This window comes from Capsaspora owczarzaki (genome assembly GCF_000151315.2).
Source record: "Capsaspora owczarzaki ATCC 30864 unplaced genomic scaffold supercont2.11, whole genome shotgun sequence".
Classification (NCBI taxonomy): Eukaryota; class Filasterea; order Ministeriida; family Capsasporidae; genus Capsaspora; species Capsaspora owczarzaki.
This window is the reverse complement of record NW_011887302.1, coordinates 1,174,349-1,188,162: the sequence shown is the minus strand read 5'-3', so window position 1 is coordinate 1,188,162 and position 13,814 is coordinate 1,174,349. Positions and strand designations below refer to the sequence as shown.

Genomic DNA, 13,814 nt, shown 5'->3' with positions numbered 1-13,814 from the left:
CTCTCTCTCCCTCTCTCTCCCTCTCTCTCTGTCCCTCCTTCATCATCCGATATCTCATTATTGACCCAAAGTTGATCATCCAGCCCAATGCTTTACTTTACGCAAACCCCCCTTTGTCCTCCTTCTTCGTTCATTCTTCATTTTTTATCGTTTCTGAGATTTCAGAGTGTTTGTTTTGTTTTTCGAGTGAGTTTTTTGCAGCACTTTTTTCCCTTTGTCTCACCATTATTCATCGTCATCATCAACCTCATCGTCATGATGATGATCGTCTTGAGCTATCTATCACTGAGTTGGCTGGTCAAAGAAGCAGAACCACAACAAAGCGCGTCACAACAAAAAACCGAAAACACCGTTCAACTGAACTCCCTATGGATTTATAGGGTTGATTTGTTCACTCTTCGTATCGGCTTTCGTATTTTCATCCAAACAAATCGCTTCCGCTCTGCTTCTTCTTTTTGATTGTCGGGGTCACCCCAACCCCCACCCCCACCCCACCCGGCCAGCGCAGCAACTCCCAATCGACAAGGCTTGTCGCTCATTTGTCCCCCCCTTTTGCGACTTGGTGAGCCGCGGGTTGTCGCTGGGTCTTTCACTGCGACCTCCTTCACTCACTCACTCACTCCCCTTACTTCACCCCACTTCCATCACTGCACTCCATCATTTGTGCGCCTTTTGTTGTTGTTGTTGCTTTAATGCGACCGTTCAGATTCGACGGGTTTCGCTCTGCGTCTTTGCCGCGCAAAAAAATCATCAATTGCAATGCAAATCCATACAAAATTCGAATTCTCGCTCAAAATTTTGACACTGTTTTCAGATCAATGACTCACAACTCAACTCGTCTGCATGTGTGTGTATATGTATACGTATATATATGTGGGTCATGACTTGCAATCTTGATTTAGGCACTCTGTCTTGGCTCAGATCAATCCGATCAGCCTTCAATTCTTCCAATTCTGAGATTTTTCAACAAGAACTTCACCGTGGATTCTTTTGGACTGCTGGACTTGTGATTCAACACAAACGGGACTCGACGCCGAGACCAATGCCGAGACAAAGTTCAAGCGCAGAAATGTCGGTTCGGTTACTAATGCTGCTGGTCGCGGCGATCGCAGGTGCTGGATGGGTCGCGGCCGACCCAGTGCCGCTGCTGCCGTTTCAGACAGTGTCGACCTCTCTGGACGCGAGTGCAGAAGCCACTCAAAGTGCCTTGCTCAATCTCACTCTTCCAAACACGGCAGCAGGCGCTGTTGTGACAATCAACGTTCAGTTTACTTATACGTGCGTTTTGGTTTGTTTTTCTTTGTTTACTTTCTTGTTGTGTTGGTATTGCTGCTTTTTTTTTGGTCTTTAGGCTCACCATTCGCTCACCCGAAATCCTCCAAACATTTATCACAACCTTCAAAACCCACAGAACGGGCGGAAGCTCCGGATTCAACGCAACGCTGGACAATCAAGTTGCTTTGGGTGCGTTTGTGACTTTGAATGATACAACGGGCTCTGCTGTGATCAGTTTCCGCCCAGAGACTGGATTCAGGTGAGATTTCTCCCCTTGTGATGCATGTTATTACGTGATGCACACGTTTGTTCTGACATTGCTTTCTTCCATTTTTTGAAATTTGCGTTTGGTTTGCGTTTGGGCAGCGTTTTGCTCAATATTTCGATTTCCGTCGGCACTGCCGACGCTACCATTGCCGCGTCACTCGTGTGCGCTTCTTCCAGCTATGCCCAGGTACGCGCCATAGATGTGCGCCGCTTTTCGCCCATCTTTGGTGTTTGTTCCGCTGTCTGATACCGGCGCCGTTGTTGTGTTTCCAGGTCGGCTCGTTCTCGTGCGCCGCTTGCCCTGCCAATAGTGTCATCGCCACCGTCGCGGCCGTTAGCAGCAGTGCTTGCGTGTGTGATTATGGCTACTACAGGTACCTGCACTTTGGATCCCAACGCTCTATTTTTTTTTCTTCATTCACCTGTTCTGGTGCTTGGCATTGGTAGCTCCACAGGCCGTCCACCTTGCATCGAATGCACCGAGGGCGCCACTTGTGTATGTCGCTTGTTCGTCCCGCTCTAATACGCGACGATCTTTGAGTACTCACTTGCGCCAAATTCACCACAGAACTCGGTTGGTACCATCCAGCCGGTCCCAATCCACGGCTACTACTTTTTGAATGGAAGCTACCCTGGTATTGCCGAGTGCCCCATCAAGGACGCGTGTACTGGCGGCCTTTCGAGTTCCGCGAATTGCGCCCCTGGCTACTCTGGTCGATTTTGCGGCGAGTGCGATGACAACTATTACAAACTCGGGTACGTTGTGGTTATTTTTTGGTGTGATTGCCATTGTTTGTTCCAGTTGAACTTCAATCACTCATTGTTCCTTTTTGTTTCTTTCTTTTTTTTTTGTCTGTTTGTTGCTTGTTTGTCTGTTTTGTTTTGTTGTGTTTCCCTTCGTTAATCTGCCTTGTAGGCACACTTGTGACACTTGCTACGTCGAGCGCGCTGCTCTCGCCATTGGATGCATCATCTTCTTGTTTGCATTCCCAGTCGCGCTGTACCTGTTTGCGTTCATGTTCCTGGAGCTCAACACATTCCCAGTCGTGATTGACTACTTGCAAATCGTGGCGCTCTTTGGCACCTTCACTGTCGCCTGGCCCGAGAAGCTCGTCGACTTCTTCAACAGCATCTCGTTCATTCTTTTCAACTGGCAGCTGGCAGAACCCGAGTGCGGCGTCGACGGCTTCTCGTGGTTTTGGACGTTCGGCTTCACGCTGGCCATGCCCATCGTCATGCTCTTTGACATTCTGTTTTTCATTCTCGTCTTCTCCTTCCTCCGGACTTGCCTGTCCGTCTGTGGCTGCTGCGGCAAGCAGGCCAAAGAAGCCGTCAACAATAGCACCGTGGACGACATCACCGATGCTGCCGACGGCTCAACCATCACCTCCCCTGCCAAGGCGCTGTGCCACTTTTCGACCATGACGGTGACCCGGTTTGCCAACTTTTCCATTTCGGCCTACCTGACCTTCCTCGAAATTGTATACCTGCCAGTGACCTACATGGCCTTCTCGCTGTATGCGTGCACCTCCACTGCTGGAGTTACTTACTTGAATGCCAGCCCGGACATTACCTGCTGGGAGGGTTCGCACAGCAGCGCGCAGCCCGTGGCCATCCTGGCCCTGCTGGTCTACACCCTTGGTATTCCTCTCGTTCAGATGATTGTGCAATGGGTTAAACTCAAGCGCGGAGAGCTTTATGGCGACTTCCACACCATGATTCGAATGTAGGTTGCCGGTTTTTTTTAAATTACATTGCGTAGGAGAGGGTCTCGTTCGATTCTCTTTTGTTTGTGTGGTTCTACCGGTTCACTGATCATTTTTTCCCTTGTTCAGGGGGCCCCTTTATCGCCGCTACGCGGAGAACCGTTGGTGGTGGCCTGCAATCGCCTACTTCCGCCGCGCCGTCATCACGCTCCCGGCGATTTTCTTGATTCACTATCCGACCTACCAAGTGATTGCCACGCTGGTTATCTTGAACGGCTACCTCGTCGCAGAGCTAATCATCCGGCCGTACTCACGGCAGTTGGGCAACCTCAATAACATTCTTTTGATTGTGGTGCAGTACCTCCTGCTGTTCTTCGGCCTTGCATACACCAAATCCGAGCTTGCGACCGATGCCGAGTACATTATCGGCATTGTGCTCGCCCTCGGCGGCCTTGTTCTTGGCCTGCTGTTGACTGCTCTCGAAATTACGTGGATGTTTACACCGAGCGTTCTTGGTTTGAAAAACAACGAGCCCAAGATGGTAAGCTCGCGACACGAGGCGCTATTGTTGTTGTTGTCATCGTCGTCGTTATTGGTAGTGCCTCTGAAGGCGAGAACAAGCTCATGGCATGTCCTTGCAGTACTTTGTTTCTCTCCCGCCAAAACGAGACATGAAGTTCCTGACGCGCAAGATGGGCTCGACCACTCCTGCGCTTGTTGTCATCGACTACATTAGCCCCCAAAACGGCCATCTCACTGTCGCCAAGGGTGACCGCGTTGTGGTTGTTGACAGGGACGATGGCGCCGACATGTGGACGGTCGAGTTTAATAACCGACGAGGGCTGGTGAGTTTGCCAAAAAGAACGAAAAAACCTCCTGTTTTTGTTGAGTTGGAACTTGCTCACTCATGGTGCATCACAAATTGCTGCCTGTCGACACACACACACACACACACACACACACACACACACACACACACACACACACACACACACACACACACACACACACACACACACACACACACACACACACACACACACTCGCACACACACACGCAGGTTCCTTCTGCTAATCTCGAGATTGTGTCTCAATAGTGAGCTTGGTACGCCTTCGTTTCGTGTTTCCGCTTTTGATGTTGAATACAATTTACTTGTGGTATGTTTTACAACCAAGGGTAGAGGTTGAGAAAAAATTCAAACTCTGCTGACGACGGAATCAGAGATATGGAACAAAACTGGAACTTGAAACCCCCTCCCTAACGCCAGGTATCCGGCTTCACCAATTTCGTTACTCGTCGCACTAGCTGTTTATATGTCGAGCAAACGCACTGCAAGTCAGCTTGTAGACACACACACGCATGCTCCATCAGCGAGATTATGGGAACATACCGGACTCTCCGCCGTGGTGTGTTGAGTTGCTGTAGCGCCTCAAATACACTGCCGCTCATATAATTGGATCCCACCCTGTGAATCATGTAGTGAGAAAAACAACGGAGCTTGCATGATTACCGGTGCGACACAAAGCAGCAAAAAGCCGGAAGGACATACTCAAGAGTCGTCAATGTCGCAATTTGTTTCAGACCCTCCACCAGCGCCATAGCTCCCCGATCGCCAATCCAACACTCGTGCAGGCTGCTCAAAGTGTGAGTATCATCAGCGCAGCGCAACAAGGCAAGGGCAGAAATAGCCATGTCGTACTTTAGCGTGGTCAGTGTCGTGTTTACCCGGAGTGCCTTGGAAATCGCTTCCGCTCCTGCATCTCCGAGCAGAGTGGAACTCAGACTAGAATCACGTCGTGAATGAACAAACCCCGACATGGTCGAGCAGCGATTAGTTGACGACGCCCAGAACGACAACAATCACCAAGCCAGCGCGATGGAAAGACAACATACTTGAGTATAGTGAGCTTGGTGTTCTGCATCAGCGCTTCTGCAATCGCTTGGGCTCCAATCGGGCCAATCGGATTGGAATTCAACCTGTTGTCACACGGTGAGCACTGATGTGCTCCCACCAAACGGAATCCGATCGACCACGGACGCCACGGATGCCACCCCGCCACCCCACCACCCCTCCTCCCCCAGAACATAGAACATCAGCGCGAGAGAAACAAACTTAAGCTCGGTCATCCAAGAGTTCTGCTTCAGTGATGTTGCAAGCACTTGCGCTCCAAAGTCGTCAAGGCCAAAGCGAATCCTAAACAGTGTCGTGAACAACAATCAATGTGAGTTGCAATGAAAGTCACAACACCAACGAGCACGAGAACCTACTCAAGCTTGCTTGGCTTGGTCAAACTCAGAACCTCTTGAATCACTTGCACTCCAGCAGAGTCAACAATAGTCTCACGCAAGCTGTCCGCAAAATTGAGTAACTCCATCGAAAACAGTGTCATGTGCGTCGTTGGCATAGAAGGGGAACGACCGGAGAAGAGGGAAGGAACATACTAAAGCCTGGAAACCCGCGACAGGGCATGACCGATGGCGGGCAATCCAATATCACGCACCTGCGACAGCAGACTGTGACCACACGGTGACAAGTTGCGTGAGCGACCACCTTTGGCCACTTCACAGTTAATGTCAGCTGCAGGACAACATACCGCTCTGTGGTCAATGGTTCTGACATTTCACGCTCGAATTCAGGGTCGTAGCCGTTCAAGTCACGCAATCTGGAATCACGCCGTGAGTAATCGCATCAGAAAAAATCATGTTATGCGCACAAATGAGACATCGATCAACACGAGAGAGTGGAACCTACTCGAGCGTGGTCAGCGCAGTGTTCTGTTTGAGTGCGGCTGCAATTGTTTGCACTCCTGAGCCAACAAAGCTAGCCGACACCCTGTGATGCCATTACGGTGAAGAAAACCAACAATCAATATCAATCAAACAAACCATGAATCATCAATTAGCACTTGCTATCACTTTCGGAGCATCAAACGACACACAATGAAAGGTGACCGTACTCGAGGGTGGTGAGCTTGGTGTTTTGCTTCAGCACAGTGGCAATCGCGTGCGCTCCAATCTCGCCAAGCAGGCTTCCTCCCAGCCTAAACCCAACCAAAGAGTTAGCTTCAGGTGAATCAAGCATCGAGACAAAGCGGCATGAAAGTTGGTACATACTTGAGCGAGGTCAGATTCGTGTTCTGCACAAGGCCGGGTGCAATTGCCTGCACTTCAGCATCATAAATGGATTCGCCCTCCAGCCTGCTCCCGCATAACAAGTAAGGCACCGGGATGAAGCATGACGAACATGACACCAATCACCGCGGAAGATCGAACATACTCAAGCGTGGTTAGCGCAGTGTTCACTTTGAGCGCCTCGGCAATAGGTTTCACACCAGCAGTGCCAATGTTATTGTTATTCAGACTGCAACCACGTGCTAAGTAAGAATACCACCAAGCAGGTCACCCCGCCTTCAGGTTTCACATCAATCAGCAAGTAAGGAACGTACCGCAGCGTAGTCAGAGTTCTATTCTGCTTCAGGGCATCGGCAATCGCCTGCGCTCCAACAGCGCCGATAGGGTTAAAGTCAATAAAACCACGATCATTGGAAGATAAACTGATTGAGCAATGCGGTGAGCAATAGAACGATCAAGGAGCAGCGAGTGTTTGGGAGTGACAGAAAGGTGTTCGAAACCCTTACTCGAGTGTCGTCAGCGCCGTGTTCTGCTTGAGAGCTTCGGCAATCTCGTGCACTTTAAAACGAAGTTGACTGCAACTCAGACTGTTGGCTGATCGTGAGTAAATGCAGCAACAACCAGTTCCACAACAACAGGAGCATAGAACGTACTCGAGAGTGGTCAAACTGGTGTTTGCCTTCAGCATTTCGGCAATGATGCTGGCACCAGCATCGTCAATCGGGTTCATTGAAAGACTGTTTTCAAGTGGTAAGAAAATGAATCACCAGAATATAGCTTCGCTCTCTTCCAGACAATAATAGCCAACAACATCGCTCCCAAACGTACTTGAGCGTGGTCAACGTGTTGTTCTGCACGAGTGCTCCACCGATCGCTTGGAGTCCAGCAGTGCCAATCCTGCAGTGCTTGAGACTTGACACGTGACACGCAATACAAGCAAAGTTAATCTTTGTGCCTTTGCAGACGAGAAACGGGCCAATGCGGCTGAAAAACATACTGCAGAGTGGTAAGCGTCTTGTTCCGCCGAAGAGCATCCGCAATGGCCTGAGCACCGGCATCACCAAACCAACTGTAATCCAGACTGTGATCAAGCAGTGAGAATTTCAAAGCACCATGATCATTAGCAGTGATGGCGTCGAACCGGCATGACAGATTGCAAACATACTCGAGTGCGGTCAGTGTGGTGTTGCTCTTGAGTGCTGCAGCAATCGCTTGCGCTCCGGCTACTTCCATTGCGTTTCCCATAAGTCTACTCCAAGCGGTGAGCCATCCCATCAAGTGCTTCCATAAAGCACAGCATTCATCAACACAAAGCGAGGAGCTCGTACGAGAGTGTCGTGAGAGAAGTGTTTCGCGCGAGCGCTTCTGCAATTGCTTGGAATCCAACGCTGTTCAATCTATTGTCGCCCAGACTATAATCAACGTGTGAGCATGCGGTATTAGGCAGCCGTGATTGCCTCGATTTTCGTTCTCTTCATCTTTCTGCTTTTCGTTTGGGGTAGGGGGATAAAGATAGGAGCAGTCACGTACTCAAGCTCAGTCAGCGTCGTGTTCACTTGGAGCATCCGTGGTATCGCCGCCTGCGCGCCAGAGCCGAGAGTGATATTGTTTTTCAAGCTGCGAGCATTACAGTCAGCGACAGGGCAAATGAAACAGCACTTGCAGTTACAAAGACATGGATTCAGTCAAAATGAGAAGGGAGGATCATACTTGAGGGAGGTCAACGTAGTGTTTTGCTCGAGCGCGTGGACAATCGCTTCAACTCCAGCATCTCCAATCGAACACCAGTACATGCTGTGGCAATTGATGTCAGCGATGGCATAACAACGCAGCAGTGGAACCCAGAGTCACAACATCCATCCGGCAGAACGTACGAAAGCGTGGTCAGCGTCTTGTTGCACACCAGAGCATCAGCGATCGCAAGTCCGCCAGCTTCGCCAATCTCGTTGTTATTCAAACTATTTGAATGAAGTGAGCAACACACATCACTGCGCTTCTCGCATGACCTCAAGCAATGATTCAGCATGAGAATGGCACTGACACAAGCGTAGTCAATGCCGAGTTGGTCTTGAGTGCCTCTCCAATCGCTTGCGCTCCAGCGCTGCCAATGTCGTTGCCGATCAAGCTGGTGACCATGACATGAGAATCAATAATTCAATATTCGATTCAACTTATCAGCGAACAAGCAACTCGCAGCCGAGGAAGAGAGTGGTGGAATCCTTACCGGAGTGCAGTCAAAGTGGTGTTTGATTTCAGCGCTTCTCCAATCGCTTGAGCTCCAAAGTCTCCAATCTTCGTATTATCCAACCTGGCCGCGACATACAAACAGAGTTAGATTGATGTTCGCAATCAACACGGTAGTGGTCAGCATGAGAGGGAAGAAGCATACACGAGCGTGGACAGTGTCGAGTTTTGCTTCAGGACGGCGGCAATCGAGTTTGCCTCGGCAGGGCCGAATTTGCCCGAGTGCACGCTGTTACCACAAAGTGAGCGACGCCATCGAAACAAACCGGAGAGTTTGCAATGGTAAACTCGAATGCAATCAAAATGCGAAGTGGTGCGTACTGGAGCGTGGTCAAAGTGGCGTTCTGGGACAGTGCTTTTGCCATCGATTGCGCTCCATTGGCATCGAGGTAACCCCTGTCGTCACACGGTGAGCCAATTACCTCGCACAAAGCAACACGGGCAAATGGTGCAAAAACAACTTACGAGAGTTCAGTCAGAGTGGTGTTTTGCGTCAGTGCATCGGACATTACTGCGTCAATGTAATTTTGAGTCCTGTTATCATAAAGCAAAGTAGTGAGCGAGTGGGCTTTGTACAGCTGCCATTACCATGGCATCGGCAAATCGATCCAGCTTTACATACCGGAGTGTCGTCAGCGTTTTGTTCTGCGCTAACGCGGCCGCAATCGGCTGCATTTTTGCATCGTCAACCACAAAGGAACCCAAGCTGATACCATACGGTGAGTCAAGGCATCAAACAAACATGGAGTTAGCAGAAGCCGACAAGTACATACTCGAGCGTAGTCAGTGTGGTGTTTTGCAGGAGTGCTTCACCGATCGCTTCCTCCCTGCTGAGCTTCTTGCTGTCCTGGTTGTCGTCGCCGTCGCCAGCAGTGTCGTCCTCGCAGTCCTCGTAGTCGCCGTCGTCAGCATCGTCAGCGTCCGTTTGACGAGCCTTCTTCTTGTTCTTCTTGGCTGTTGAGGTGTTCTCCCCGGCCATTTCAGCAGCCCGACGCTTGCTGCGGATGGTCGTGGGGGCGCCACTACTGGAAGCTGAACTCGTCTTGCCAGTACGCGCAATTGCAACCTGAATGGGTTTGCGAGCACGAAGACTGTAGCTCACAGTCTGAGATCCTTGGTTGGTTGGCGCAGTGGCCTTTTTCTGAGCGGTCTGGCGTTATACGAAAAATCAAACAGTAGGAATCACAAACGAAGCAAACAAGATGTCAGTGACGAGCTAGTGGACTGGCATTACGCCTCACAACTCTTGGGCAGGAGCGGCACCTTGCTGAGCGGCTCTGAGATTGAAGTGGCAGGGACAGGTGCGGCTGCCTTGCTGGTCCTGCCTCGGGGAGCAGCAATAGTAGTAGTAACCACTTGTACTGCTGGTGTAGCAGCAGTGGCAGCAGCAGCAGCATTGGCAGCACGGGCAGCAGCTCGCTTGGGTTTGGGTGGATCGACCTCCATTGGCGCGACCACACAATCGTCCTCCGCTGCGTCGGTGCTACCGAGGCGACTGCTGGTCTTTGGCCTGGTGGCTCTTGTAGCGCGCATGGGAGTAGGAGTGGGAGCAGGAGCAGCCGAGGGTACCGCCTTCTTGACCATTTAGAAAAGACAGTTGAAGGAAAAAAAAAAAAAAAAAAAAGAGACTGAGAGTGACATTTCACTCGTCAACCCATATCTTGTAGCTCAGTGAGTATTGTACTTTGAATGGAGCTGCTCCTCTCCCTCAGGTAGCAGACCATTGCATTCGGCATTCGGCAGGGGCGGTTCTTTGAGAGTTGCAGCGAAGGGCTCATCGAAACCAACACGGGAGCTTGTTGCTGGTCTCTCTTTGCGCTCTGCACTAGTGTCGAATCATGTGTCACAAGTTTGTGGGCATTGTCTCAGTCTGATTTTTCTTGGGTTTGTTTTTTTTCGCAGAGCCTGAGAATGGCTGGAAGACCGCTCAGAGCCGTCGTGCTTGGTTTGTCCACATGGACTGCCTCGGTCTCCACCTCCCGCGCCCCAGCGGCAACAAAAGCATGTCAGCACTCGCTCTTGCTGCTGCCGTCCATCGCAACCTCGCGCTCTGGAGGCCGCAGCTCGGCGGGATTCCCCGTGCGATCGCTCTTGGCGCCAATTTTTCGCGGCTTTTCCAGCGGTTCTGGCGCACCGAGCACTGCGCTCAGCCGCGCACCCCTGCATTCCAACGACTCGCAAGAGTACATCCCCACTGGTCGCTTTGCACCCGACGGGCGACCAATCTACATGCGCCGTGTTCAGCTGCAGATGGCTTCGCCGTCCAGCCAAGACTCGCAGCGTCATCATACTCATGACCATCGTCATCATCAGCGTCAGGCTGATCATGACTACGATGATGCAGATCAACAGGAGCGATTTCGGCGAGCGTACGAGGATCAGGCGCGCAGTCAGCGAGAACCCAACCGATTTGTCAAACCAATCCTATTCACAGCGGTGGTAAGTTCGTCTGGCCTGTGTCTGGTCTGAGATGGATGGAAAATGGGCGTTTCAGAGATGGTCATTCACTCACTTGTGCGTCAACTGCTTTTTTTTTTTTTTTTTTTTTTTTTTTTTTTTTTTTTTTTTTTTTTTTTTTGTGCCGCTTTCAGGTTGCCGTTGGAAGTTTCGCGATCGCTGCGGTGGTTGAGCACGATCGAATTGTTCGCAGGTACAACGAGCCTCCGCTATCGCGCTTTCAGCAATGGCTGAACAAAGCTGCGTTCGACCTTCCGAGCGACCAACCAGCCCCGGTTCTCGAGTCTCTCAGGAATTACATTGAGTGGGTCAATTGTCTGCGCATGTCTGGCGTTTCAATCTGGTTTCTGCAGCAATTCTCACTTTTGCTTGGCGCGTTGCCTGTCAAATCCTCCTGTGACAGTGCTGCACCACCGAGCGTCAAGCTCATGTGGGGCATTGTAGGTCTCAACACTTTGGTATTTGCAGCCTGGCGGATTCCTGCGCTTTTGCCGTTCATGTACAACAACTTTCTATCCCATCCTGGATCTGGCCGAGCGCTCCCCAAGCTGGTACGACGATTGTGAATGCTTTGGTTTTTGTTGTTTGGCCAAGATGCCTGCAGGACGTTGACACGCAGCGTCTTTTGGGTTCTCATTGTTTGTTTTTTGTTTTTGTTTTTTTTTTTGGTTGATTCGCGGCAGCTGAGCGCGTTCAGCCATCGCGACCCTGTGCACTTTGGCATCAACATGTTTGCACTGTATGGTTTCGGACAAGTATCCCAGCAAGATCTAGGATCTGAACAGTTTGTGGCCTTGTTTTTGACCGCTGCAGTTGGATCTTCGTTGGCGAGCCATCTTTACGCGGTATGGTGGCTTTCGTTCGTCATGGCTGCATGCCCACTGCCAACCCCCCCCCCTTCTCCACCTTTCTTGTGTGCACATTCTGACTCGTGGCGCCGCGTTGTTTGGATTCATCCGTGGTCACTCTTTTTGCAGAACGCCGCCCGACGATTTGTGCCCTCTCTTGGAGCGTCTGGTGCGCTGCTAGGCATTGTGGCTTCCGCTGTCGCTGTCCACCCCAATCTCGCCGTGGGCATTCCGTTCGTGCCCGATGTTTACTTCCCGGCGTGGCAAGCGTTCGCGGCCACCTGCACGCTGGATGTTCTTGGCCTGATTTTCCGTTGGCGCATGTTTGATCATGCTGCCCACTTGGGCGGTGCACTCATTGGTGGTTGCTATGCACTCTATTGCCGACCAACCGTCTGGGGCGAGTGGAAGCGTGCATGGCTGCAGCAATATCTCTCGACCAAAGCTCACGTCAAACGCTCGTTAGGATTGAAGTGATGGTGCACAACACAGAACTGTACAATATTGGAACACAATATCATCCATGCACCTCCCTTGTTTCGGGCAAACAGTCAACGACGTGGCGGACATTGATTCCACTTTGACCATACATTCACAACTCGCCGGCAGGTTGACGTTGCGTTTTCGCTTTCGGTGGTGACTTGCTGAGACTTGAGGGTTTGTCGCCAAAGCCAAAGCGTTTTCCTGCATGCTCCACCGTGGATGCAAGCTGGTCCTTGACGGTGTTAAAGGTGGACGTGGTACGATCGACGACCGACGACCAGAGATTCGTACTGAAGTGCACGGAGGGACTCGACGACAGCTGTTCCGTGATGCCGGAGAGCCGCTGCTCTGTGGAGCTGAGCCTGGAGCGGAGTTCCTCCACTGTGTCTGTCATTTGCCGGAGTTGGTCGGAGAGGGCGGCGTTCGTCGCCGTCAAGTCGTAAATCAACCACAATACGAGCCCTGCCAGTATCACCGCAACTATGTATGCCAGGCAGCGACATCCGTTGCATGTGTGGCGTTTGGATGCTCTGCGCGAGCCGTGCTGCTGCGGTTGTTGCAGTTGCGGTTGGGTCTTGAATGGCGAGCGACCCGTTTGATTCACCGATCGGCGGAGTCGTTTGTGAGACTTTGGTTGCATCGTTTGCACCGATGCAGGAGTGGCATCAGTCACAACGGGCTGCTCAGTCTGCGAAGGCGCAGGCGGAGTCTGAGCAACTCGGGCAGCGGCAGCAACCTCAACTGGCGCAGTCACACCGCCACCATTCGCCTGTCCGCCTGTGATGGAAGCAGAAGCAGACGCAGCACCAGAGTCAGTGAACGAGCGGCCGAGTCGCGACCAGGACGAGCTCAAGCTCGAGCTGAGCGACTTTGGCTGGTCGCTGTTGCTGCCGTCGTGGTCGTCGTGGTCATCGTCGCTCGAGTCCGCAGCGGGCAGGAGATACTCGTGGTCGGACACCTCAGAGTCGGCTGTCGACTGGTCGGAGTGGACGAGGTCGGCTGCGCGGTCGAGCAATAGCACTGGCTGTGATGACGACGAGGCACTCGAATCCAATCCACTGCGGCTGTTGCTGAGGCTGCTGAGGCTGCTGCTCCCGGGCGACGTTTCAACGTTGGGAGTGTCGGCAATGAGAGACGACGCGAGGCTGGCACTGGTCCAACTGCCAGTGAGGTCCAACAACGGCGTCTTGGAAGTCGAGGACGATGATGATGATGACAATGACATGGCGGCAAAAACCGAGATTGTTCAAAACAACAACAAAAAACCAAACTTGGTTGTGTGTCACACAACAATCTGAGACAAAGCAAAAATAAGGATTGAACTTCAAAATTATGCACAAATCGAGCGATCCAACAGACAGTAGTCAAACGAACGGGCTGCGGGGTTCTTGGTTAAGGAAA

The 13,814-nt window shown here is 51.5% G+C and overlaps 4 protein-coding genes across 4 annotated transcripts; 2 read left to right on the top strand and 2 right to left on the bottom strand.

The window, feature by feature from the left end:
• Nucleotides 1–148: 148 nt before the first annotated feature.
• Nucleotides 149–4,409, top strand: CAOG_06563 (hypothetical protein). Its single transcript, XM_004345262.2, has 11 exons — nucleotides 149–186; nucleotides 903–1,278; nucleotides 1,412–1,534; nucleotides 1,642–1,729; nucleotides 1,816–1,916; nucleotides 1,990–2,038; nucleotides 2,111–2,298; nucleotides 2,459–3,268; nucleotides 3,378–3,789; nucleotides 3,890–4,093; nucleotides 4,310–4,409. Exons 2-11 carry the CDS (start codon nucleotides 1,043–1,045, stop codon nucleotides 4,343–4,345), a joined length of 2,247 nt encoding a protein of 748 aa, XP_004345312.2. The 5' UTR covers nucleotides 149–186; nucleotides 903–1,042; the 3' UTR covers nucleotides 4,346–4,409.
• Nucleotides 4,410–4,550: 141 nt separating this feature from the next.
• CAOG_08991 (hypothetical protein) lies at nucleotides 4,551–10,209 on the bottom strand (the record flags this gene model as incomplete). The annotated part of the gene is made up of 31 exons (XM_011272367.1): nucleotides 4,551–4,578; nucleotides 4,640–4,714; nucleotides 4,799–4,882; nucleotides 4,949–5,032; nucleotides 5,143–5,226; nucleotides 5,363–5,443; nucleotides 5,518–5,598; nucleotides 5,692–5,763; nucleotides 5,844–5,912; nucleotides 6,002–6,082; nucleotides 6,207–6,290; nucleotides 6,364–6,447; nucleotides 6,527–6,610; nucleotides 6,696–6,803; nucleotides 6,888–6,968; nucleotides 7,035–7,118; nucleotides 7,210–7,293; nucleotides 7,379–7,462; nucleotides 7,547–7,630; nucleotides 7,710–7,793; nucleotides 7,912–7,998; nucleotides 8,092–8,175; nucleotides 8,256–8,339; nucleotides 8,423–8,506; nucleotides 8,606–8,689; nucleotides 8,771–8,854; nucleotides 8,947–9,021; nucleotides 9,091–9,159; nucleotides 9,248–9,331; nucleotides 9,399–9,775; nucleotides 9,889–10,209. The coding sequence occupies 31 exons, from the start codon at nucleotides 10,207–10,209 to the stop codon at nucleotides 4,551–4,553; spliced, it is 3,033 nt and encodes a 1,010-aa protein (XP_011270669.1).
• A 296-nt stretch (nucleotides 10,210–10,505) lies between these two features.
• Nucleotides 10,506–12,458, top strand: CAOG_06562 (hypothetical protein). The gene is made up of 5 exons (XM_004345261.2): nucleotides 10,506–11,064; nucleotides 11,217–11,386; nucleotides 11,486–11,633; nucleotides 11,766–11,927; nucleotides 12,060–12,458. Exons 1-5 carry the CDS (start codon nucleotides 10,537–10,539, stop codon nucleotides 12,405–12,407), a joined length of 1,356 nt encoding a protein of 451 aa, XP_004345311.1. The 5' UTR covers nucleotides 10,506–10,536; the 3' UTR covers nucleotides 12,408–12,458.
• CAOG_06561 (hypothetical protein) lies at nucleotides 12,378–13,725 on the bottom strand. The gene has a single exon (XM_004345260.2). The coding sequence runs from the start codon at nucleotides 13,636–13,638 to the stop codon at nucleotides 12,523–12,525; it is 1,116 nt and encodes a 371-aa protein (XP_004345310.1). The 5' UTR covers nucleotides 13,639–13,725; the 3' UTR covers nucleotides 12,378–12,522.
• Between the last annotated feature and the right edge of the window lie 89 nt (nucleotides 13,726–13,814).

Coding starts and splice junctions, on each gene's coding strand:
- CAOG_06563 (XM_004345262.2), top strand. CDS start 1,043: ATGCCGAGACAAAGTTCAAGCGCAGAAATGTCGGTTCGGTTACTAATG. Junction 1,279..1,411: donor AACGTTCAGTTTACTTATAC/GTGCGTTTTGGT, acceptor CAAAACCCACAG/AACGGGCGGAAGCTCCGGAT. Junction 4,094..4,309: donor TTAATAACCGACGAGGGCTG/GTGAGTTTGCCA, acceptor ACACACACGCAG/GTTCCTTCTGCTAATCTCGA.
- CAOG_06562 (XM_004345261.2), top strand. CDS start 10,537: ATGGCTGGAAGACCGCTCAGAGCCGTCGTGCTTGGTTTGTCCACATGG. Junction 11,065..11,216: donor CAATCCTATTCACAGCGGTG/GTAAGTTCGTCT, acceptor TGCCGCTTTCAG/GTTGCCGTTGGAAGTTTCGC. Junction 11,928..12,059: donor TGGCGAGCCATCTTTACGCG/GTATGGTGGCTT, acceptor CTCTTTTTGCAG/AACGCCGCCCGACGATTTGT.
- CAOG_06561 (XM_004345260.2), bottom strand. CDS start 13,638: ATGTCATTGTCATCATCATCATCGTCCTCGACTTCCAAGACGCCGTTG.